Here is a 24,783-nt window from a genome sequence, read left to right as displayed (position 1 = left end):
AGCAGTTCCATTGGCAGCAAAACAGGCCCAGGACATCATACTACCACCACCATGTTTGACAGTAAGGATGGTGTTCCTGGGATTAAAGGCCTTACCTTTTTCTCCTCCAAACATATTGCTGGGTATTGTGGCCAAACAGCTCCATTTTTGTTTCATCTGACATCATATGGACAAAGACAAGACTTTCTAGAGGAAAGTCTGTGGTCAGATGAAACAAAACTTGAGCTGTTTGGCCACAGTACCCAAGAATATTTTTTTCAAGAGAAAAGAGTAACATTATCACAATTTCAGAAGGGTTAAAAACAATAAAAATCAGTTCCCAGTGGCTTATTTTATTTTTCGAATTTTTTTACAAAATTTTACCCATCCCGCAATATCCCTAAAAAAAGCTTTAAAGTGCTTGATTTTTGCTATTTGCTTAAGCCACTGTCCATTTCCCTGTGACGTCACATAGCGATTCCAATACAAACATTGGCGAATAGCACAGCAATATATAGCGACATTAGCTCGGATTCAGACTCTGATTTCAGCGGCTTAAGCGATTCAAAAGATTACGCATGTATTGAAACAGATGGTTGGAGTATGGAGGCAGATAGCGAAAACGAAATTGAAGAAGAAACTCAAGCTATTGACGCTATTCGGCCATCTTTGCGTTAGCATCGCCGGTAAAATGTGCAGACCAACCGATCAGAACTTTCGCACTGACACTGGATCAACTTAAATCCGTCGATTGGTAAGTGTTTGTTTCGCATTAAATGTGGGTGGAAGGAAACGCTGGATGTAAATAGTTTCAAATGTACATACAGCTAACCTAAATAGCATTTTAGCATCGATTAGCTGGCAGTCATGCCGCGGCCAAATATGTCTGATTAGCACATAAGTCAATAACAACAACAACGCTCACCTTTGTGATTTCTTTGACTTTATCGTTGGGAATGCATCTGCTTTTAGTGTCGCAGGATATCCAGACATTTTTGCCATCTCTGTCGTAGCATCGCCGGTAAAAACCAAACGGGGGACTTTTGCATCTCTTGACACTGGAGCAACTTAAATCCGTCGATTGCTAAGTGTTTGTTTGGCATTAAATGTGGATGGAGGGAAAGGCTAGATGTAAATATAGCTCCAAATGAGGCATAATGCTGCAATATGTACACACAGCTAGCCTAAATAGCATGTTAGCATCGATTAGCATGCCGTGCTAATCGATGCACATTCTACGTAAATCAACTTGATCGTGTTGTTACACCCTCCGACAACACACCGACGAGGCAGGATGTCTCCAAGGTATCGGAAAACAGTCGATAAAACCGGAAAATAACAGAGCTGATTTGACTCGATGCGTCCGATGTGTAGGGAAAAATGGCGTTGAGTACCGATGTGACATCACGTTCTGACGTCGTCGTTCAGAGAGGCATAAACAGAAAGGCGTTTAATTCGCAAAAATTCACCCTTTTAGCGTTCGGAAATCGGTTAAAAAAATATATGGTCTTTTTTCTGCAATATCAAGGTATATATTGACGCTTACATAGGTCTGCTGATAATGTTCCCCTTTAATCCCAGGAACACAATTCCTACCCTCAAGCATGGTGTTTTGCTTCCAATGGAACTGGCGCTTTACGGAGAGTAAATGATCCATCCATCCATCTTCTTCCGCTTATCCGAGGTCGGGTCGCGGGGGCAGCAGCCTAAGCAGGGAAGCCCAGACTTCCCTCTCCCCAGCCACTTCGTCTAGCTCTTCCCGGGGGATCCCCCGGGAGAGTAAATGAGTCGATGAAAAATGATGATTACCTCCAAATTCTTCGGAACAACCTAAAATCATAAATGATAAATGGGTTGTACTTGTATAGCGCTTTTCTACCTTCAAGGTACTCAAAGCGCTTTGACACTACTTCCACATTCACACACACATTCACACACTGATGGAGGGAGCTGCCATGCAAGGCGCCAACCAGCACCCATCAGGAGCAAGGGCGAAGTGTCTTGCTCAGGACACAACGGACGTGACGAAGTTGGTACTAGGTGGGATTTGAACCAGGGACCCTCGGGTTGTGCACGGCCACTCTCCCACTGCGCCACGCCGTCCCTGGGTCTTGCCAACAGGACAATGACCACAAACACACGTCAAAATTGGTAAAGGAATGGCTAAATCAGGCTAGAATGAAGGTTTTAAAATGGCCTTGCCAAAGTCAATCAATCAATCAATCAATGTTTACTTATATAGCCCTAAATCACTAGTGTCTCAAAGGGCTGCACAAACCACCACGACATCCTCGGTAGGCCCACATAAGGGCAAGGAAAAACTCACACCCAGTGGGACGTCGGTGACAATGATGACTATGAGAACCTTGGAGAGGAGGAAAGTAATGGATGTCGAGCGGGTCTAACATGATACTGTGAAAGTTCAATCCATAATGAATCCAACACAGTCGCGAGAGTTCAGTCCAAAGCGGATCCAACACAGCAGCGAGAGTCCCGTTCACAGCGGAGCCAGCAGGAAACCATCCCAAGCGGAGGCGGATCAGCAGCGCAGAGATGTCCCCAGCCGATACACAGGCAAGCAGTACATGGGCACCGGATCGGACCGGACAACTCCACAAGGGAGAGTGGGACATAGAAGAAAAAGAAAAGAAACGGCAGATCAACTGGTCTAAAAAGGGAGTCTATTTAAAGGTTAGAGTATACAAATGAGTTTTAAGGTGAGACTTAAATGCTTCTACTGAGGTGGCATCTCGAACTGTTACCGGGAGGGCATTCCAGAGTACTTGAGCCCGAACGGAAAACGTTCTATAGCCCGCAGACTTTTCCTGACTTAATCGTGTGGACAATGCTGAAGAAACAAGTCCATGTCAGAAAACCAACACACTTAGCTGAACTGCACCAATTTTGTCAAGAGGAGTGGTCAAAACTTCAACCAGAAGCTTGTTGATGGCTACCAAAAGCGTCTTATTGCAGTGAAACATGCCAAGGGACATGCAAGCAAATATTAACATTGCTGTATGTATACTTTCTCAGTAGACCCATAATAAATCAATAAAAGAACCAAACTTAATTAACAATTTTTGTGACCAACAAGTATGTGCTCCAATCAAAAAAATAAGTGTTGTAGAAATGATTGGAAACTGAAGACAGCCATGACGTTAAGTTCTTCACAAGTGTATGTAAACTTTTGACCACGACTGTATGTGACGGAAGAAGCGGAGGCGATGTGTTTAAACGCTGACCGTCTGTGTCCGACTGCTTCTCGTTGGCCACCAGCCTGCAGTTGTCCCGCTCGTCGGGGACGCCGTCGTTGTCGTCGTCGTGGTCGCAGGCGTCCCCTCTCCCATCCCGGTCGTGATCGGCCTGGTTGCTGTTGGCCACGTAGGGACAGTTGTCCACAGAGTTCTGCTGGCCGTCCTCGTCCACGTCCTGGTTGTCGTCGCACATGTCGCCGACCAGGTCGCTGTCAGAGTCCAGCTGCAGACGCAACGGAACACCTAGGTCAATGTTCCCTCTAAGACAATGGTTCTCAACCTTTTTTCAGTCATGTACCCCCTGTGAATCTATCCATCTTCTTCCGCTTATCCGAGGTCGGGTCGCGGGGGCAACAGCCTAAGCAGGGAAACCCAGACTTCCCTCTCCCCAGCCACTTCGTCTAGCTCTTCCGGGGGGATCCCGAGGCGTTCCCAGGCCAGCCGGGAGACATAGTCTTCCCAACGTGTCCTGGGTCTTCCCCGTGGCCTCCTACCGGTTGGACGTGCCCTAAACACCTCCCTAGGGAGGCGTTCGGGTGGCATCCTGACCAGATGCCTGAACCACCTCATCTGGCTCCTCTCGATGTGGAGGAGCAGCGGCTTTACTTTGAGTTCCTCCCGGATGGCAGAGCTTCTCACCCTATCTCTAAGGGAGAGGAAACTAATTTGGGCCGCTTGTACCCGTGATCTTATCCTTTCGGTCATGACCCAAAGCTCATGACCATAAGTGAGGATGGGAACGTAGATCGACCGGTAAATTGAGAGCTTTGCCTTCCGGCTCAGCTCCTTCTTCACCACAACGGATCGGTACAACGTCCGCATTACTGAAGACGCCGCACCGATCCGCCTGTCGATCTCACGATCCACTCTTCCCTCACTCGTGAACAAGACTCCTAGGTACTTGAACTCCTCCACTTGGGGCAGGGTCTCCTCCCCAACCCGGAGATGGCATTCCACCCTTTTCCGGGCGAGAGCCATGGACTCGGACTTGGAGGTGCTGATTCTCATTCCGGTCGCTTCACACTCGGCTGCGAACTTCTCTGTATCCTGGTGTCAAACCGGTGCCTCCTTCTTTCACCCAGTCAACATATCTTTACCTGCACATTACCTACCTTCTCTGTATCCTGGTGTCAAACCGGTGCCTCCTTCTTTCACCCAGTCAACATATCTTTACCTGCACATTACCTACCTTCCCTGCATCCTGGGGTCACACTGGTGCTTCTTTCTGTCACCCAGACAACATTATCTTTACCTGCACATTACCTACCTTCTCTGTATCCTGGTGTCAAACCGGTGCCTCCTTCTTTCACCTAGTCAACATATCTTTACCTGCACATTACCTACCTTCCCTGCATCCTGGGGTCACACTGCTGCTTCCTCCCATCACCCAGTCAACATATCTTTACCTGCACATTACCTACCTTCCCTGCATCCTGGGGTCACACTGGTGCCTCCTTCTTTCACCCAGTCAACATATCTTTACCTGCATGTTACCTACCTTCTCTGTATCCTGGTGTCAAACCGGTGCCTCCTCCTTTCACCCAGTCAACGTAGCTTTACCCGCACAGTACCTACCTTCTCTGCATTGTGTGGTCACGCTGGTGCTTCCTGCTTTTAAGCGGCCATCTTAAGACGGCAGCAGCGCAGCAGCATCAGCGCAGCGGTTCTTTGAAGGCTCGTAAAATCAAAACCGGAGCAGTTATTAAAACAATTTTCGCTACTTTTAATCAGAAGGGTTCACTCTCTGACCTGTGCAATTTTGAAGCCGACACACTCAGAGGAGATAATGTTTGAAAAAAGTTGACAGGTTTTTACAAAACTTTTGTTTTGAAGGGGTACTTGCCAACTTCTTGTTGATTTTTGCTGAACGATGTCAATTAATGAAATGTAGGTCTAAGTGAGACCTACATAGAGGTTTTTGTTTCATGTCCCTACGACATTCCTACCGGAAGTTACAAGCAATTTTGTCTGTGGTTTCTTCCCAAGAGCAGTTTCGTCTGTGTTTTATTCCTAGGGGGCACTAGAGCGCAATTTTGAGTTTTGGGGTTTGTTTTTTGTATTAGATCGCAATTTTCGCCAGTCCTGATGTGTGTCCAGTTTGGTGAGTTATGGAGCATTTTAAGGGGGTCAAATTACAGCTCAAAGAGGCAAAAATGACATTTTTTTTTAGGAAACTTTTGTTTTGAAGGGTTTTTTGCCAATTTCCTGTTTATTTTTGCTGAAGGAAATCAGTGTATGAAATCTAGGTCTAAGTCAGACCTACATAGCAGTTTTTTTTTAATGATTTTATGACATTCCTAACGGAAGTTACAAGCAGTTTTGTCTGAGTTTTTTCCTAGGGGGCGCTAGAGCGCAATTTTGGGTTTTGTTTTTCTGATTAGATCGCAATTTTCGCCAGTCCTGATGTGTGTTAAATTTGGTGAGTTTTGAAGCTTGTTAATGGGGTCAAATTACAGCTCAAAGAGGCGGCGGTATAATAATAATAAAACCTTAGAAATACAATAGGGTCCTCTGTCCTAAAGGGACATTCGGTCCCTAATAAAGATTTCTACACATAGAAGTAATCATCAACTTAAAGTGGCCTCTTTGGGGATTGTAATAGAGATCCATCTGGATTCATCAACTTAGTTTTAAACATTTCTTCACAACAACAACACAATCTTTAACATCAATATTTATGGAACATGTCCACAAAAACATCTAGCTGTCAACACCGAATATTGCATTGTTGCATTTTTTTCTTCACAGTTAATGCACTTACATGTCAGGCTTGCCACTGACAGTTTGTGTTTTAGGTTTTCCTCTGTGTGTTTAGTATTTCCTGTCCTTAGTTCCTGTCAGCACTCTTATTTTGGTTCAGCTTCCTGTTTGTCTCCCTGAGTGCTTTGTTTCCCTGGCCACACCTGGTTTCAATCAGCTCACTCCTATTTGTACCTGCTTTGTCGTCCAGTCAGTGCTGGATTATTGATTTGTCGATGTCACTTCTTGTCGCTCTTGTCATGTATTATCGCTCCTGTCGTGTCTTTGCATCGTTGCGGTAAGCTATCTTGTTTGTAGCTTACTGTTTTTTGTTCCCTGCTTCCAGTTTGTTCTTTCGTTTTACAAGTACGACTTCTATTTCCTGTTAGATACCTGCTAGCTTGATTGATACTTTATTAGTAGATTGCACAGCTCAGTACATATTCCGTACAATTGACCACTAAATGGTAACACCCGAATAAGTTTTTCAACTTGTTTAAGTCGGGGTCCAAGTTAATCAATTCATGGTAGATTCCATGCTAAGTCTCCTTTTTGTTTTATAGCTCCCATGCTAGCTCTCTTAGTTTGTTATCCGCCCACGTGCGCGCTTTTGGTTGTGCCCCTTTAGTTCGTTCTTGTTTAGTTTTAATTATTAAATCATGTTTTCGCACTCCATGCCTGCTTCCATCTCTGCATCTTGGGGTTTGTCACAAACTAACTTTGACATTACGTTTATATTTTGTTGAAGTATTATTCCAAAAAATTGTATTTTTGGGTTCATTGAGGTTAGCTAATTTTACTTTTTTTGGAAAGTCAAATTTTCTTGTTCTATTGGCAGATCATTTTGCTTCGTTTAAATAAAATACCCTTAATTTTATTTTAATTTTTTTTGTGTTTGAACAGTGACTTTTTGCAGTGCATGACCCCCCCACCCATATATTCAACATACAGCTCATGAAAACAGGATTTTTTATTTTCATTGTCACTGGCCCAAACTATTTGTTTTTAAATAATACAACGGGAATGACGGTTGTTGTTTTGATTATTATAATAAAACTAGGGCTGGGCAACGATTAAAAATTGTAATCGAAGTTAATCGCACTATTTCTCCGATTAATCGCGATTAACTGCATTGTATACGCAAAGCCCAATAATGAATTCAAAAGTAGTGTGTAGTGCACCTTTATTGGAATATTCTCCCACATGAACAAAAGCGCCAAAACATTTGTTGTGCAAACACAATTTAAATCAGTCCTTGTTAAACAGTAGCAGTTAAATAGCATATTTTATGAAAATCAACTCCAAAAATGTAAATACAAACATTTAAGCTTATTGCCACTGCCAGGGTATTTAAGTTATCCTGTTTGTTATGGAAAATAAATATAATCTACATACAAATCTCTGAGCCACAATCATAACATCTGAACAGGCAATTTCTGAGGTAACATTTTTTTTTTATCAGGGATCTTATGTTTAAAAAACCTATATTATAGGTAGTGGGCTGTTTTAGGGAATTTTGGATCAAATTATCCGTAGTAGCAATATTAATAATGTTGTGTTTATTCTGCGTAGTGCACTTAAAATAATTATGACCATATCTAGGAATTGATATGATGGGAATTTTCCGAGTGTTTGCTTGGTGTTTTGATAAACTGAAGGCATCATATACATGGTACTATATTGTGATGTTATGAGCCAGGGAAAAAAAGAACTACCCTACCCAGCATGCAACAGGAGTGAGGAGCATGCGCGGTAGCCCGGTATAGGTTGTGTCGCTATGACGGCATCTTGTATGTTGTGATATGCACGCTCTGAAAGTAAACGTTAAGAACTCAGCCAACACTCCTGGTCTGCATTATTCATAAATAGACAACACATATACTCCGCTGCTTCACAGGCCGCTGGATGTAGCCGGCAAAGTATTCCCATGCTAGCTAGCCGGTCTAGCAAGCACGCCTCATTCAGTCCAAAACGGCCCGATCTGTTCATAACTTTTATGGACAGAATTTCTAGGCGCAGTCAAGGCGTTGAGGGGTTCCGGTTTGGTGACCGCAGGATTAGGTCTCTGCTTTTTGCAGATGATGTGGTCCTGATGGCTTCATCTGACCGGGATCTTCAGCTCTCACTGGATCGGTTCGCAGCCAAGTGTGAAGCGACCGGAATGAAAATCAGCACCTCCAAGTCCGAGTCCATGGTTCTCACCCGGAAAAGGGTGGAGTGCCATCTCCGGGTTGGGGAGGAGACCCTGCCCCAAGTGGAGGAGTTCAAGTACCTAGGAGTCTTGTTCACGAGTGAGGGAAGAGTGGATCGTGAGATCGACAGGCGGATCGGTGCGGCGTCTTCAGTAATGCGGACGTTGTATCGATCCGTTGTGGTGAAGAAGGAGCTGAGCCGGAAGGCAAAGCTCTCAATTTACCGGTCGATCTACGTTCCCATCCTCACCTATGGTCATGAGCTTTGGGTCATGACCGAAAGGATAAGATCACGGGTACAAGCGGCCGAAATGAGTTTCCTCCGCCGTGTGGCGGGTCTCTCCCTTAGAGATAGGGTGAGAAGCTCTGCCATCCGGGAGGAACTCAAAGTAAAGCCGCTGCTCCTCCACATGGAGAGGAGCCAGATGAGGTAGTTCGGGCATCTGGTCAGGATGCCACCCGAACGCCTCCCTAAGGAGGTGTTTAGGGCACGTCCAACCGGTAGGAGGCCACGGGGAAGACCCAGGACACGTTGGGAAGACTATGTCTCCCGGCTGGCCTGGGAACGCCTCGTGATCCCCCGGGAAGAGCTAGGCAAAGTGGCTGGGGAGAGGGAAGTCTGGGTTTCCCTACTTAGGCTGTTGCCCCCGCGACCCGACCTCGGATAAGCGGAAGATGATGGATGATGGATGGATGGACGGCCCAATCTATCCACATTCAGAATTGTCTGGCGGTCGTAAGTGATCCCGGAGTGACCACGCTGTAAGCCAGCCATGAAATTGGCAGAATTGTCCGGTATTTTTGCCCAATCTTCCATCTTTACCAAGAGCTCCTCCACGCCGGGCGACGCCATCTTGTTAAGAAAAGGCGTTAACAAAATAAAAGCATGTAAACAACATACGCAAATGTGTGATTAAATAATTGTCGGCGTTAGTAGATTGATGAGTTAACGCACCCCTAAATAAAACATTTTAACTTGTTATGTCAGCTTTGGGACAGGTGTGTGCACGTCTGATATTGCACACATACCGAGGTAGTTATTTGCTCAAAATTGAAGGGAACATTGGCTGTGGTATGTTTGCATATGCGTTGTCCTTACCTGCCGTGGGTTGTGCAGAAGGGGACAGTTGTCACACTGGTCCCCGACACCATCTAAGTCGGTGTCTCTCTGCTCGGTGTTGTAGACGTATGGACAGTTGTCACGGTCATTCGGAACCTCTGTGGGGGACAAAAAAAAAAGAGAATTTCCCAACATGGTAACATAGGAAGGTGGAGGAGTGCAAAGTTAAAATCTACCAGTGATGTCATCATAGAGCAGGGGTCACCAACACCAGGTAGCCCGTAAGGACCAGATGAGTCGCCCGCTGGCCTGTTCTAAAAATAGCTCAAATAGCAGCACTTACCAGTGAGCTGCCTCTATTTTTTAAATTGTATTTATTTACTAGCAAGCTGGTCTCGCTTTGCTCGACATTTTTAATTCTAAGAGAGACAAAACTCAAAAATCCAAGAAAATACTTTAAGGACTTGGTCTTCACTTGTTGAAATAAATTCATTTATTTTTTTACTTTGCTTCTTATAACTCTCAGAAAGACAATTTTAGAAAAAAAATACAACCTTAAAAAATAGGATTTTTAGGATTTTTAAACACATATACCTTTTAAATTCCTTCCTCTTCTTTCCTGACGATTTAAATCAATGTTCAAGTACTTTTTTTTATTTTTATTGTGAAGAATAATAAATACATTTTAATTTAATTCTTCATTTTAGATTCTGTTTTTTCGACGGAGAATATTTGTGAAATATTTCTTCAAACTTATTATAAAAAATATTCTGTCGAATCTAGAAAATCTGTATAATTAAATTTTATTTTAAAGTCTTTTGAATTTCTTTTAAAATTTTTGTTCTGGAAAATCTAGAAGAAATAATGATTTGTCTTTGTTAGAAATATAGCTTGGTCCAATTTGTTATATATTCTAACAAAGTGCAGATTGGATTTTAAACTTTTTAAAACATGTCATCAAAATTAAAAAATTAATCTTAATCGGGAAAAATTTAATTTTTTCTAAAAGATTCGAATGAGCTAGTTTTTCTCTTCTTTTTTCCTGTTGAATTTTGAATTTTAAAGAGTTGAAATTGAAGATAAACTATGTTGCAAACATTAATTTGAATTTTTTTCGCTTTTTTTCCCTCTCTTAAACCGTTCAATTAAGTGTTTTTTTTCATCATTTAATCTCTACAAAAAACATTCCCTAAAAGGAAAAAAAAATGTACGATGGAATGACGGACAGAAATACCCATTTTTAAAAAAAATATATATATATACATATATATATTAAAGGTAAATTGAGCAAATTGGCTATTTCTGACAATTTATTTGTGTATCAAACTGGTAGCCCTCCGCATTAATCAGTACCCAAGAAGTAGCTCTTGCTTTCAAAAAGGTTGCTGACTCCTGCCATATACTGTATAACCGGAACTTAAATATCCTTTACAATGTATTTTTTTTTTTTTAATTTTAAAGGTTTATTTATAAATTTCAACAATTACAAACAGTAAGTCAAACAACAATATAAAACATTATAAAACATAATGAAAACAGTACAAAACAGCGCCAGGGGGTTGTAAATTCAAAATAATAAAAATATAATACAAAAATATATATATATATATACATAATAAACAAAATGCAAAGCCGTAGGCTTATTCAGATTCATCAAACAACTTAAATTTGGAACACAGCATCATCATTTTCACAGCTTTTTTGTTGTTAGAGGTAGAGAGCGTTTTAATGTAAAGTTCCAGATCTTTTTTAACCTTTACAATGTCTTTTCGTCGTTTCAGCTGTCCTTGCGTGCGTCATTACGTCACGTGACCGTGTGCGTCATCACGTCATGCTGTCACGTGATCTAGCGCGGGAAGTGTAAAACCCAGTAGTGGGCTACTTCCAGAAAGAGCGAGAAGGAGGTGCCAGGTTGCTGCAGGTATGTGACTCTGTTTCGACGCTTTAATTATTATCTAAGCCTTCTAAACTGAAATGTAATGTCGAACTGTAGGAGACGACTACTGGAGCCGTGGGTCGTCAAGCGAGTGTTTAAGTGGAATTGGTGAGTTGCGTGTGTGTAGCTTTACGTAGCCTAGCCTAGCCGCTGCATTCGTTTTCAATGGGCCTGTTAGCATCTACTTATATGCCTGTTTCTCTGAATATGGTTAAAAGCCGACCACGCAGTCTGATAGTTTATATATCAATGAGGAAATATTAACATTGCAACACATGCCAATTCGGCCTTTTTAGTTTACTAAATTACAGTTTTAAATTTCCTGCGGAGTTTCTTGTTGAAAACGTCGCGGAATGATGACGCGTGCGGGTGACGTCACGGACTGTAGATAACATAATAAATGGGTTGTACTTGTATAGCGCTTTTCTACCTTCAAGGTACTCAAAGCTCTTTGACACTACTTCCACATTTACCCATTCACACACTGATGGAGGGAGCTGCCATGCAAGGCGCTAACCAACACCCATCAGGAGCAAGGGTGAAGTGTCTTGCTCAAGGACACAATGGACGTGACAAGGTTTTCTACTAGGTGGGGATTGGACCAGGGGCCCTTCGGGTTGCGCACAGCCACTCTCCCAACTGCACCACGCCGTTGGGAGAGTATAAAATATAAGGCAATAAAAAGACCGCTGTTCTAATTTTTATCCAATGTGCTTTAAGTGTGTTGCTCGTAGACCTAAACTGCAATACACTGACTACTCCAAATTGTAACAATGTCTATAGAATCATAATAATCCCCTCAATTCCCCCCAAAAATGAATTAACTTGTTGGAATAAAAAGACAATATAACATACATCCATAATCGTGGATGCATATGCAAAAGTGCAATATTTTTATCTGTACAGTAATCTATTTATATCTGCACCCTATTGCTTTTTTTATCCCGCACTACCATGAGCTAATGCAACAAAATTTGGTTCTTATCTGTACTGTAAAGTTCAAATTTGAATGACAATAAAAGGAAGTCTAAGTCTAAGAATTGTCCTTTGAGAAGATCAAATAAAAGGTTGCAGAAATGTAAGATGCATTTATCCATCCATCCATTTTCTACCGCTTATTCCCTTTAGGGGTCACGGGGGGCGCTGGCGCCTATCTCAGCTACAATCGGGCGGAAGGCGGGGTACACCCTGGACAAGTCGCCACCTCATCGCAGGGCCAACACAGATAGACAAAAAACATTCACACTCACATTCACACACTAGGGCCAATTTAGTGTTGCCAATCAACCTATCCCCAGGTGCATGTCTTTGGAAGTGGGAGGAAGCCGGAGTACCCGGAGGGAACCCACGCATTCACGGGGAGAACATGCAAACTCCACACGGGAAGATCCCGAGCCTGGATTTGAACCCAGGACTGCAGGAACTTCGTATTGTGAGGCAGACGCACTAACCCCTCTGCCACCGTGAAGCCCACTTGAAAACTCAACTCAGAATTATCCTAGTAAATTTGTCTAATAACATCTGAATCGCTCCCACTGTATAATCTTTTTTTTCCCTTTTTTTTTTTTCTTTTCTAGTTCTTCACTCTCACTTTCCTCATCCACGAATCTTTCACCCTCGCTCAAATTAATGGGGAAATCGTCGCTTTATTTCCATTAAATTCCCATTCAACTGAATGGACGTGTTTATAGTTCAACAATACCTTTGTCAGGCTTGTCCCTCCATATAGTCATTACAATTCAATAGGGGGGTAGCGGTACACAAAATTTCGGTTCGATACGAACTTCGGTTTAGAGGTCACGGTTCGGTTCATTTTCGGTACAGTAAGAAATCAACAAAATATAAATTTTTTGCTTATTTATTTGCCAAATTTGTAAACAATGGCTTTATCCTTTTAACATTGGGAACACTATAATAATTCTGCCCACGTTAATCCACATTAAATTGCCTCAAGTTGTTGCTTTGATTAAATAAAATGAAAAAAACTTTCTTCTACATATAAAAAGTTTAACAATAAACAGTTTCCATTGAAACTGTTTGTCAACTCATCATGCTCAACTTATTACAGCATTTGGGAAGCCTGTAGTTGACTTGTATTATGTAAATGTTGTATTTTTGTCAACATGTGATAGCAGGGACCCTGCTATTCAAAATTAGGCTGCTACATTACTAATGATTCATTTAACTATAGCTGAAAAAATAGTACAATTGCAATAGTAGAGACTATTCATCCCTAAAAACAATGGAGTTCAATGAAATAACAGACAGACATGGCTTTGCTGCCCCTAAAACACGCATGCACACACACACACAAAAATGAGCTAACGTTATGCTAAAAGCTAATTAGCCTTCATCTCAAGCCTATACTGTGAGCGAGCTGAGCTGCAGTTTACGTTTCTAGAAGGTCAATGGGCTCAAAGTGATGTTTGTAATAGTTGTGACTGGGAAGTGTTTAGTATAATTTGGGTAGAGTCCGGTCCTCCCCTACTAGACGAATATCTGCTCGACGCTAAAGCATTGACTACATCGTTCTGACGTCTGAATACGCACTGCTGATTGGCTGTTACATCGCTCTGAATACGCACTGCTGATTGGCTTTGTATGTAACCAATCAGATGGTTCCAGTACTCTGGAATGCCCTCCCGGTAACAGTTCGAGATGCCACCTCAGTAGAAGCATTTAAGTCTCACCTTAAAACTCATTTGTATACTCTAGCCTTTAAATAGACTCCCTTTTTAGACCAGTTGATCTGCCGTTTCTTTTCTTTTTCTTCTATGTCCCACTCTCCCTTGTGGAGGGGGTCCGGTCCGATCCGGTGGCCATGTACTGCTTGCCTGTGTATCGGCTGGGGACATCTCTGCGCTGCTGATCCGCCTCCGCTTGGGATGGTTTCCTGTGAACGGGACTCTCGCTGCTGTGTTGGATCCGCTTTGGACTGGACTCTCGCGACTGTGTTGGATCCATTGTGGACTGAACTTTCACAGTATCATGTTAGACCCGCTCGACATCCATTGCTTTCCTCCTCTCCAAGGTTCTCATAGTCATCATTGTCACCGACGTCCCACTGGGTGTGAGTTTTCCTTGCCCTTATGTGGGCCTACCGAGGATGTCGTGGTGGTTTGTGCAGCCCTTTGAGACACTAGTGATTTAGGGCTATATAAGTAAACATTGATTGATTGTGTGGGCAGGACAATGAGGCAGACACAGAGGCAGAAAGCAGAGCAGCTTGTGAAGACTTCTGCTTCCGAACTTGTTCGGTACGCCCGCGTGCCGAACCGAAACTCCCGTACCGAAACGGTTCAATACAAATACACGTACCGTTACACCCCTACAATTCAACAGCTTCCTACCGTCTCCGTCGATGTCAATACTGCAGGCGTCCCCCTCGCCGTCGCCATCGGTATCCGTCTGCAGCGAGTTGCTATCAAAGGGACAGTTGTCACAGCGGTCCCCGATGCTATCCCGGTCGGTATCGAACTGTCGAGGGTTGTACACCAGCGGGCAGTTGTCCTGCAAAACACACATAAGCGTGTAGTATTTTAGGAATCCAAATGGAAGTGGTTAATAACACACTTGTTCATCAACGATGTCATCATTATCGTCGTCGGGATCACAGGCGTCGCCTCGCCCGTCCTTGTCCAGGTCCTCCTGTCCTGAGTTTGGCACCGCGGGACAGTTATCCTGCAACCAATCACGTGAGTTGGATCACTTCCTGCCGCAGATCACAAAACTGGTTGTGGTCTCGCTACCATTTGACAGTGATGCGTGGCGTTCCTTTTGCAGGGCAGTCTGTGGTTGGGCCAGCCGTCCAGATCGCCGTCCTCACCGCAGAGAAAACCGTCGCCCGCAAAGCCGACCGCGCACACACACTTGTACAGGACCTCCGACGCCAAGCCCAGGTACGTACAGCCTGCGTGCTTGTGGCAGGCGTGTGTGTTGTCTCTGCACGGGTTGTACGGCTCGCACACCTGCAAAAAAAACCAGAGCGGAGACATTTGTACAAAAGCCCAAAACCAGTGAAGTTGGCACGTTGTGTAGGTGATTAATAAAAACATAATACAATGATTTGCATATCTTTGTCAACTTATTTTTAATTGAATAGACTGCAAAGAAAATATATGATAATGTTCGATCTGAGAAACGTAATTATTTTTGCAAATAATCAATAAATAAATGGGTTAAATGGGTTGTACTTGTATAGCGCTTTTCTACCTTCAAGATACTCAAAGCGCTTTTGACACTACTTCCACATTTACCCATTCACACACACATTCACACACTGATGGAAGGAGCTGCCATGCAAGGCGCCAACCAGCACCCATCAGGAGCAAGGGTGAAGTGTCGTGCTCAGGACACAACGAACGTGACGAGGTTGGTACTAGGTGGGAATTGAACCAGGGACGAATAACAAGGTGGAATTCTTTCCCATTCTTGCTTGATGTACAGCTTAAGTTGTTCAACAGTCCGCGGTCTCCGTTGTGGTATTTTAGGCTTCATAATGCGCCACACATTTTCAATGGGAGACAGGTCTGGACTACAGGCAGGCCAGTCTAGTACCCGCACTATTTTACTATGAAGCCACGCTGTTGTAACACGTGGCTTGGCATTGTCTAGCTGAAATAAGCAGGGGCGTCCATGATAACGTTGCTTGGATGAGAACACATGTTGCTCCAAAACATGTATGTACCTTTCAGCATTAATGGTGCCTTCACAGATGTGTAAGTTACCCATGCCTTGGGCCCTAATACACCCACATACCATCACAGATGCTGGCTTTTGAACTTTGCGCCTATAACAATCCGGATGGTTCTTTTCCTCTTTGGTCCGGAGGACACGACGTCCACAGTTTCCAAAAACAATTTGAAATGTGGACTCGTCAGTCCACAGAACACTTTTCCACTTTGCATCAGTCCAACTTAGATGAGCTCGGGCCCAGCGAAGACGGCGACGTTTCTGGGTGTTGTTGATAAATGGCTTTCGCTTTGCAGAATGAAGCGACAAACTGTAGTTACTGACAGTGGTTTTCTAAAGTGTTCCTGAGCACATGTGGTGATATCCTTTACAAACTGTCGCTTTTTGATGCAGTACCGCCTGAGCGATCGAAGGTCACGGGCATTCAATGTTGGTTTTCAGGCTTGCCGCTCACGTGCAGTGATTTTTTTTCCAGATTCTCTGAACCTTTTGATGATATCACAGACTGTAGATGGTGAAATTCCTCGCAATAGCTCGTTGAGAAATGTTGTTCTTAAACGGTTAGACAATGTGCTCACGCATTTGTTGACAAAGTGGTGACCCTCGCCCCGTCCTTGCTTATTAATGACTGAGCATTTCGTGGAAGCTGCTTTTTATACCCAAGCATGGCACCCACCTGTTCCCAATTAGCCTTTTCACTTGTGGGATGTTCCAAATAAGTGTTTGATCTGGGTGTTGTTGATAAATGGCTTTCGCTTTGCATAATGAAGCGACAAACTGTAGTTACTGACAATGATTTTCTAAAGTGTTCCTGAGCACATGTGGTGATATCCTTTACAAACTGTCGCTTTTTTGATGCAGTACTGCCTGAGCGATCGAAGGTCACGGGCATTCAATGTTGGTTTTCAGGCTTGCCGCTCACGTGCAGTGATTTTTTTTTTTCCAGATTCTCTGAACCTTTTGATGATATCACAGACTGTAGATGGTGAAATTCCTTGCAATAGCTCGTTGAGAAATGTTGTTCTTAAACATTCAGACAATGTGCTCACGCATTTGTTGACAAAGTGGTGACCCTCGCCCCGTTCTTGCTTATTAATGACTGAGCATTTCGTGGAAGCTGATTTTTATACCCAAGCATGGCACCTACCTGTTCCCAATTAGCCTGTTCACTTGTGGGATGTTCCAAATAAGTGTTTGATCTGGGTGTTGTTGATAAATGGCTTTCGCTTTGCATAATGAAGCGACAAACTGTAGTTACTGACAGTGGTTTTCTAAAGTGTTCCTGAGCACATGTGGTGATATCCTTTACAAACTGTCGCTTTTTTGATGCAGTACCGCCTGAGCGATCGAAGGTCACGGGCATTCAATGTTGGTTTTCAGGCTTGCCGCTTACGTGCAGTGATTTTTTTCCAGATTCTCTGAACTTTTTGATGATATCACAGACTGTAGATGGTGAAATTCCTTGCAATAGCTCGTTGAGAAATGTTGTTCTTAAACGGTTAGACAATGTGCTCACGCATTTGTTGACAAAGTGGTGACCCTCGACCGTCCTTGCTTATTAATGACTGAGCATTTCATGGAAGCTGCTTTTTATACCCAAGCATGGCACCCACCTGTTCCCAATTAGCCTCTTCACTTGTGGGATGTTCCAAATAAGTGTTTGATGAGCATTCCTTAACTTCCTCACTCTTTTTTGCCACTTGTGCCAGCTTTTTTGAAACATTTTGCAGGTGTCAAATTCCAAATGAGCTAATGTTTGTCAAAAAATAACAAAGTTTAGTACATTAAATATCTTCTCTATGCATCCATCCATCCATCCCATCCATCCATTTTCTACCGCTTATTCCCTTTCGGGGTCGCGGGGGGCACTGGCGCCTATCTCAGCTACAACCGGGTGGAAGGCGGGCTACACCCAGGACAAATCGCCAGCTCATCATGTCTATTCAATTGATTATAGGTTGAAACGGATTTGCAAATCATTGTATTCTGTTTTTATTTACAATTTACACAACGTGCAAACTTCACTGGTTTCGGGTTTTGTAAAACCAAAACCAGAGGGAAAAAAAAAACGCATGCCTGACGGTTCCTTTGAGCCTCTTTTAGCCCGAGGCCGAAGGGCTGGTTGCCTTTGTAACGATGAGGACACGGGAGACAGAAGAAGCCAGGGTCCGTGTTCACGCACTCTGTAGCACACACGCCCGCCACCTCACACTGCAGAGATGGCCCAACAAGCACGAGCGTCTTTTAAGTAGGACAAATATCCACAACCCGGACTTCCTTCACCTCGTCGTCGTCTTCACAGTGAGTGCCGTTGCCGTGGGAACCCAGCGGACACTGCCCGCATTGCCAGGAGCCGTCACTTCGCGAGGAGCACGCCACGCCGGGGAAGCACGGACTCGACTGCAAACACGGGTCTGAAAACACACAAGTGATCGTATTCTGCACAGTTTGATATGAATTCATCTTGCAAAACTTCACTCTTTTCCTGCAGACGTGTCCCAAAGCAAAGTAGAATGACATGCCAGCAGAAAGGGAGCTGCAACACTACCATACTGTGAGTACATTTTGGATATATAATATTACTAGAGATGTCCGATAATATCGGGCTGCCAATATTAACGGCTGATAAATGCTTTAAAATGTAATATTATCGGTATCTGTTTCAAAAAGTAAAATGTATGACTTTTTAAAACGCCGCTGTACAGATTGCCAATAAACCTTAAAGGCACTGCCTTTGCGTGCCGGCTCAGTCACATAATACCTACGGCTTTTCGCACATACAAGTGAATGCCATGCATACTTGGTCAACAGCCATACAGGTCACACTAAGGGTGGCCGCATAAACAACTTTAACACTGTTACAAATATGCGCCACACTGTAAAATCACACCAAACAAGAATGACAAACACATTTTGGCAGAACATCCGCACCGTAACACAACAGAACAAATACCCAGAACCCCTTGCAGCACTAACTCTTCCGGGACGCTACAATACACCCCCCCCCCGCCCACCTCAACCTCCTCATGCTCTCTCATGGAGAGCATGTCCCAAATTCCAAGCTGCTGTTTTGAGGCATGTTAAAAAAAAATGAATGCGCTTTGTGACTTCAATAATAAATATGGCAGTGCAATGTTGGCATTTTTTTTCATAACTTGAGTTGATTTATTTTGGAAAACCTTGTTACATTGTTTAATGCATCCAGTGGGGCATCATAACAAAATTAGGCATAATAACGAGTTAATTCCACGACTGTATATATCGGGATGATTTATAAAACCTCATCTATGCAACATTTTGACCAAAGAACCACCATTACATGTTAAGTAGACCACAAGGAAGTGTTTTACATTTAGAAAAAAATTCATTATATGACTCCTTAATACGCCTTTTAATGTGGTGCACCTTATGATCCGGTGTGCCCTAAGGTCCGGAAAATAAGGTACCTTAAACACTGGAAAAGTAGTATTTGTTGCTTTGCCCACTTCCTGAAATTAGTCCATAAAATATTATTAAAACCCTTCAGAAATAGTTATTTTTGTCTTATTAAATAATTATTTTTAGTCTGATTAATCACACTTCTGATTTTTGATTATTTGCAGTTAATTGCTTACTTGCATTAATTGAAATGCATGTGTAAAAAAACATTTGGACATAAACTATTATCAGATTCCATCCATCCATCCATTTACTACCACTTATTCCCCTTTGGGGACGCTGGTGCCTCTCAGCTACAATCGGGCGGAAGGCGGGGTACACCCTGGACAAGTCGCCACCTCATCGCAGTTATCAGAATGTCATAACAATTTTTTGAAAAAGTTTTACTTAAATGTGCGCCGTTTATTTGCTCAAAACTTGGTCACAGTGTTCTCTAAAGTCCAGTCTGAGTGTGTATTTAAGCTAAATCTGGAGTCTTGTATACCTGATCACTACCCATCGACCGTTAAGGAAGAGGAGCATATGCGGTCAAAATAAACTGTATACCGTACAACCCTAGTCCGTACGCAGAGACATGGTTTGCACACGCCATCGGAAAGCTTGGGTTTCGTAAATGGAGGTTCCGCTGTATTAGCATTAGAAAAAGGACTTACTGCATAACAGAAACCACATCTTCAGCTCAGGCTAATGAAGTTAGCACGGTTAGCATTTCTTTGTGTGTTTACCTAAAGGGCATGGCTGTTTGCTGCACACTTGGTAGTCCGTAGCGTCTCCGGCACACAGCCTACCGCCATACTGGGGTGCAGGGTTGGAACACGTCCTCTCCCGACTCAACAGGCCTCCCCCGCACGACTTGGAGCACAGACCCCATTCCGACCAGTCCGCCCAGCCTCCTGCAACTGCACGTACACTTTGACTCGGAATCACGTCTACTGTGCTACACATTTGCGGTCCTCTCCAAGGTTTCTCATAGTCATTCTCATCGACGTCCCACTGGGTTGTGAGTTTTTCTTTGCCCTTATGTGGGCGCTGAACCGAGGATGTCGTTGTGGCTTGTGCAGCCCTTTGAGACACTTGTGATTTAGGGCTATATACAAACCCTGTTTCCATATGAGTTGGGAATTTGTGTTAGATGTAAATATAAACAGAATACAATGATTTGCAAATCCTTTTCAACCCATATTCAGTTGAATATGCTACAAAGACAACATATTTGATGTTCAAACTGATAAACATTTTTTTTTTTGCAAATAATTAACTTTAGAATTTGATGCCAGCAACACGTGACAAAGAAGTTGGGAAAGGTGGCAATAAATACTGATAAAGTTGAGGAATGCTCATCAAACACTTATTTGGAACATCCCACAGGTGTGCAGGCTAATTGGGAACAGGTGGGTGCCATGATTGGGTATTAAAACAGCTTCCCAAAAAATGCTCAGTCTTTCACAAGAAAGGATGGGGCGAGGTACACCCCTTTGTCCACAACTGCGTGAGCAAATAGTCAAACAGTTTAAGAACAACGTTTCTCAAAGTGCAATTGCAAGAAATTTTGGGATTTCAACATTTACGCTCCATAATATCATCAAAAGGTTCAGAGAATCTGGAGAAATCACTCCACGTAAGCGGCATGGCCGGAAACCAACATTGAATGACCATGACTTGATCCTTCAGACGGCACTGTATCAAAAACCGACATCAATCTCTAAAGGATATCACCACATGGGCTCAGGGACACTTCAGAAAACCACTGTCACTAAATACAGTTCGTCGCTAGATCTGTAAGTGCAAGTTAAAGCTCTACTATGCAAAGCGAAAGCCATTTATCAACAACATCCAGAAACGCCGCCAGCTTCTCTGGGCCCGAGGTCATCTAAGATGGACTGATGCAAAGTGGAAAAGTGTCCCGTGGTCTGACGAGTCCACATTTTAAATTGTTTTTGGAAATATTCGACGTAGTGTCATCCGGACCAAAGGGGAAGCGAACCATCCAGACTGTTATCTATGCAAAGTTCAAAAGCCAGCATCTGTGATGGTATGGTAATCATTACCATGAATTGATTTACGTGGACCCCGACTTAAAAAGTTCAAAAACTTATTCGGGTGTTACCATTTAGTGGTCAATTGTACGGAATATGTACTGCACTGTGCAATCTACTAATAAAAGCTTCAATCAATCAAATGGGGGTGCATTAGTGCCCAAGGCATGGGTAACTTACACATCTGTGAAGGCACCATTAATGCTGAAAGGTACATACAGAGCTCCTCTCTGAGCTGCAACCTTATCGTGGTAGAGGAGTTTGCGTGTCCCAATGATCCTAGGAGCTATGTTGTCCGGGGGCATAAAGCCCCCTGGTAGGGTCTCCCAAGGCAAACAGGTTCTAGGTGAGGGATCAGACAAAGAGCAGCTCGAAGACCTATATGAAGAAGAAACATCATGGACCCAGATCTCCCTCGCCCGGACGCGGGTCACCGGGGCCCCCCTCTGGAGCCAGGCCCGGAGGTGGGGCACGATGGCGAGCGCCTGGTGGCCGGGCCTGTTCCCATGGGGCCCGGCCGGGCACAGCCCGAAGAGGCAACGTGGGTCACCCCTCCAATGGGCTCACCACCCATAGCAGGGGCCATAGAGGTCGGGTGCATTGTGAGCTGGGCGACAGCCGAAGGCAGGGCACTTGGCGGTCCGATCCTCGGCTACAGAAGCTAGCTCTTGGGACGTGGAACGTCACGTCACTGGGGGGGAAAGAGCCTGAGCTAGTGCGCGAAGTCGAGAAATTCCGGCTGGATATAGTCGGACTCACTTCGACGCACAGCAAGGGCTCTGGAACCACTTCTCTCGAGAGGGACTGGACCCTCTTCCACTCTGGCGTTGCCGGCAGTGAGAGGCGACGGGCTGGGGTGGCAATTCTTGTTTCCCCCCGACTCAAAGCCTGTACGTTGGAGTTTAACCCGGTGGACGAAAGGGTAGCCTCCCTCCGCCTTCGGGTGGGGGGACGGGTCCTGACTGTTGTTTGTGCTTATGCACCAAACAGCAGTTCAGAGTACCCACCCTTTTTGGGAACGCTCGAGGGAGTACTGGAAAGTGCTCCCCCGGGTGATTCCCTTGTCCTACTGGGAGACTTCAACGCTCACGTTGGCAACGACAGTGAAACCTGGAGAGGCGTGATTGGGAAAAATGGCCGCCCGGATCTGAACCCGAGTGGTGTTTTGTTATTGGACTTTTGTGCTCGTCACAGTTTGTCCATAACGAACACCATGTTCAAACATAAGGGTGTCCATATGTGCACTTGGCACCAGGACACCCTAGGCCGCAGTTCCATGATCGACTTTGTAGTTGTGTCATCGGATTTGCGGCCTCATGTTATGGACACTCGGGTGAAGAGAGGGGCGGAGCTTTCTACCGATCACCACCTGGTGGTGAGTTGGCTGCGATGGTGGGGGAGGATGCCGGACAGACCTGGGAGGCCCAAACGCATTGTGAGGGTCTGCTGGGAACGTCTGGCAGAGTCTCCTGTCAGACAAAGTTTCAATTCCCACCTCCGGAAGAACTTTGAACATGTCACGAGGGAGGTGCTGGACATTGAGTCCGAGTGGACCATGTTCCGCACCTCTATTGTCGAGGCGGCAGATCGGAGCTGTGGCCGCAAGGTAGTTGGTGCCTGTCGGGGCGGCAATCCTAAAACCCCCTGGTGGACACCAGCGGTGAGGGATGCCGTCAAGCTGAAGAAGGAGTCCTATCGGGTCCTTTTGACTCATAGGACTCCGGAGGCAGTGGACAGGTACCGACAGGCCAAGCGGTGTGCAGCTTCAGCGGTCGCGGAGGCAAAAACTCGGACATGGGAAGAGTTCGGGGAAGCTATGGAAAACGACTTCCGGACGGCTTCGAAGCGATTCTGGACCACCGTCCGCCGCCTCAGGAAGGGGAAGCAGTGCACTATCAACACCGTGTATGGTGCGGATGGTGTTCTGCTGACCTCGACTGCGGATGTTGTGGACAGGTGGAAGGAATACTTCGAAGACCTCCTCAATCCCACCAACACGTCTTCCTATGAGGAAGCAGTGCCTGGGGAATCTGTGGTGGACTCTCCTATTTCTGGGGCTGAGGTCGCTGAGGTAGTTAAAAAGCTCCTCGGTGGCAAGGCCCCAGGGGTGGACGAGATCCGCCCGGAGTTCCTTAAGGCTCTGGATGCTGTGGGGCTGTCTTGGTTGACAAGACTTTGCAGCATCGCGTGGACATCGGGGGCGGTACCTCTGGATTGGCAGACCGGGGTGGTGGTTCCTCTCTTCAAAAAGGGGGACCGGAGGGTGTGTTCCAACTATCGTGGGATCACACTCCTCAGCCTTCCCGGTAAGGTTTATTCAGGTGTACTGGAGAGGAGGCTACGTCGGATAGTCGAACCTCGGATTCAGGAGGAACAGTGTGGTTTTCGTCCTGGTCGTGGAACTGTGGACCAGCTCTATACTCTCGGCAGGGTTCTTGAGGGTGCATGGGAGTTTGCCCAACCAGTCTACATGTGCTTTGTGGACTTGGAGAAGGCATTCGACCGTGTCCCTCGGGAAGTCCTGTGGGGAGTGCTCAGAGAGTATGGGGTATCGGACTGTCTTATTGTGGCGGTCCGTTCCCTGTACGATCAGTGCCAGAGCTTGGTCCGCATTGCCGGCAGTAAGTCGAATACATTTCCAGTGAGGGTTGGACTCCGCCAAGGCTGTCCTTTGTCACCGATTCTGTTCATAACTTTTATGGACAGAATTTCTAGGCGCAGTCAAGGCGTTGAGGGGTTCCGGTTTGGTAACCGCAGGATTAGGTCTCTGCTTTTTGCAGATGATGTGGTCCTGATGGCTTCATCTGACCGGGGTCTTCAGCTCTCGCTGGATCGGTTCGCAGCCGAGTGTGAAGCGACCGGAATGAGAATCAGCACCTCCAAGTCCGAGTCCATGGTTCTCGCCCGGAAAAGGGTGGAGTGCCATCTCCGGGTTGGGGAGGAGACCCTGCCCCAAGTGGAGGAGTTCAAGTACCTAGGAGTCTTGTTCACGAGTGAGGGAAGAGTGGATCGTGAGATCAACAGGCGGATCGGTGCGGCGTCTTCAGTAATGCGGACGTTATACCGGTCCGTTGTGGTGAAGAAGGAGCTGAGCCGGAAGGCAAAGCTCTCAATTTACCGGTCGATCTACGTTCCCATCCTCACCTATGGTCATGAGCTTTGGGTCATGACCGAAAGGATAAGATCACGGGTACAAGCGGCCGAAATGAGTTTCCTCCGCCGTGTGGCGGGGCTCTCCCTTAGAGATAGGGTGAGAAGCTCTGCCATCCGGGAGGAACTCAAAGTAAAGCCGCTGCTCCTTCACATCGAGAGGAGCCAGATGAGGTGGTTCGGGCATCTGGTCAGGATGCCACCCGAACGCCTCCCTAGGGAGGTGTTTAGGGCACGTCCAACCGGTGGGAGGCCACGGGGAAGACCCAGGACACGTTGGGAAGACTATGTCTCCCGGCTGGCCTGG

General features: G+C 45.1%; 1 protein-coding gene and 1 long non-coding RNA gene across 3 annotated transcripts in view; one reads left to right on the top strand and one right to left on the bottom strand.

Annotated features, from left to right (window-relative positions):
- Positions 1-15,087, top strand: part of LOC133557231 (uncharacterized) — a 49,914-nt gene extending 34,827 nt beyond the window's left edge. The window contains exons 3-6 of the long non-coding RNA XR_009807732.1: positions 11,006-11,145; positions 11,218-11,268; positions 12,289-14,855; positions 14,944-15,087. This is a non-coding gene — a long non-coding RNA (uncharacterized LOC133557231). The remainder of the gene's footprint in view (positions 1-11,005; positions 11,146-11,217; positions 11,269-12,288; positions 14,856-14,943) is intronic.
- Positions 1-24,783, bottom strand: part of LOC133557228 (thrombospondin-2-like) — a 72,066-nt gene that overhangs the window by 27,368 nt on the left and 19,915 nt on the right. For both annotated transcript variants that reach the window (XM_061907534.1, XM_061907535.1), the window contains exons 7-14: positions 20,016-20,189; positions 18,136-18,266; positions 17,929-18,063; positions 14,910-15,128; positions 14,734-14,841; positions 14,511-14,670; positions 9,264-9,382; positions 3,222-3,456 (exon numbers count right to left, since the gene is read on the bottom strand). In XM_061907534.1, the coding sequence (XP_061763518.1) occupies positions 3,222-3,456; positions 9,264-9,382; positions 14,511-14,670; positions 14,734-14,841; positions 14,910-15,128; positions 17,929-18,063; positions 18,136-18,266; positions 20,016-20,189 (1,281 nt within the window). The remainder of the gene's footprint in view (positions 1-3,221; positions 3,457-9,263; positions 9,383-14,510; positions 14,671-14,733; positions 14,842-14,909; positions 15,129-17,928; positions 18,064-18,135; positions 18,267-20,015; positions 20,190-24,783) is intronic.

The sequence above is a fragment of the Nerophis ophidion genome, linkage group LG08 (genome assembly GCF_033978795.1).
Source record: "Nerophis ophidion isolate RoL-2023_Sa linkage group LG08, RoL_Noph_v1.0, whole genome shotgun sequence".
Lineage (NCBI taxonomy): Eukaryota > Metazoa > Chordata > Actinopteri > Syngnathiformes > Syngnathidae > Nerophis > Nerophis ophidion.
This window is presented reverse-complemented; position numbering and strand designations above follow the sequence as displayed.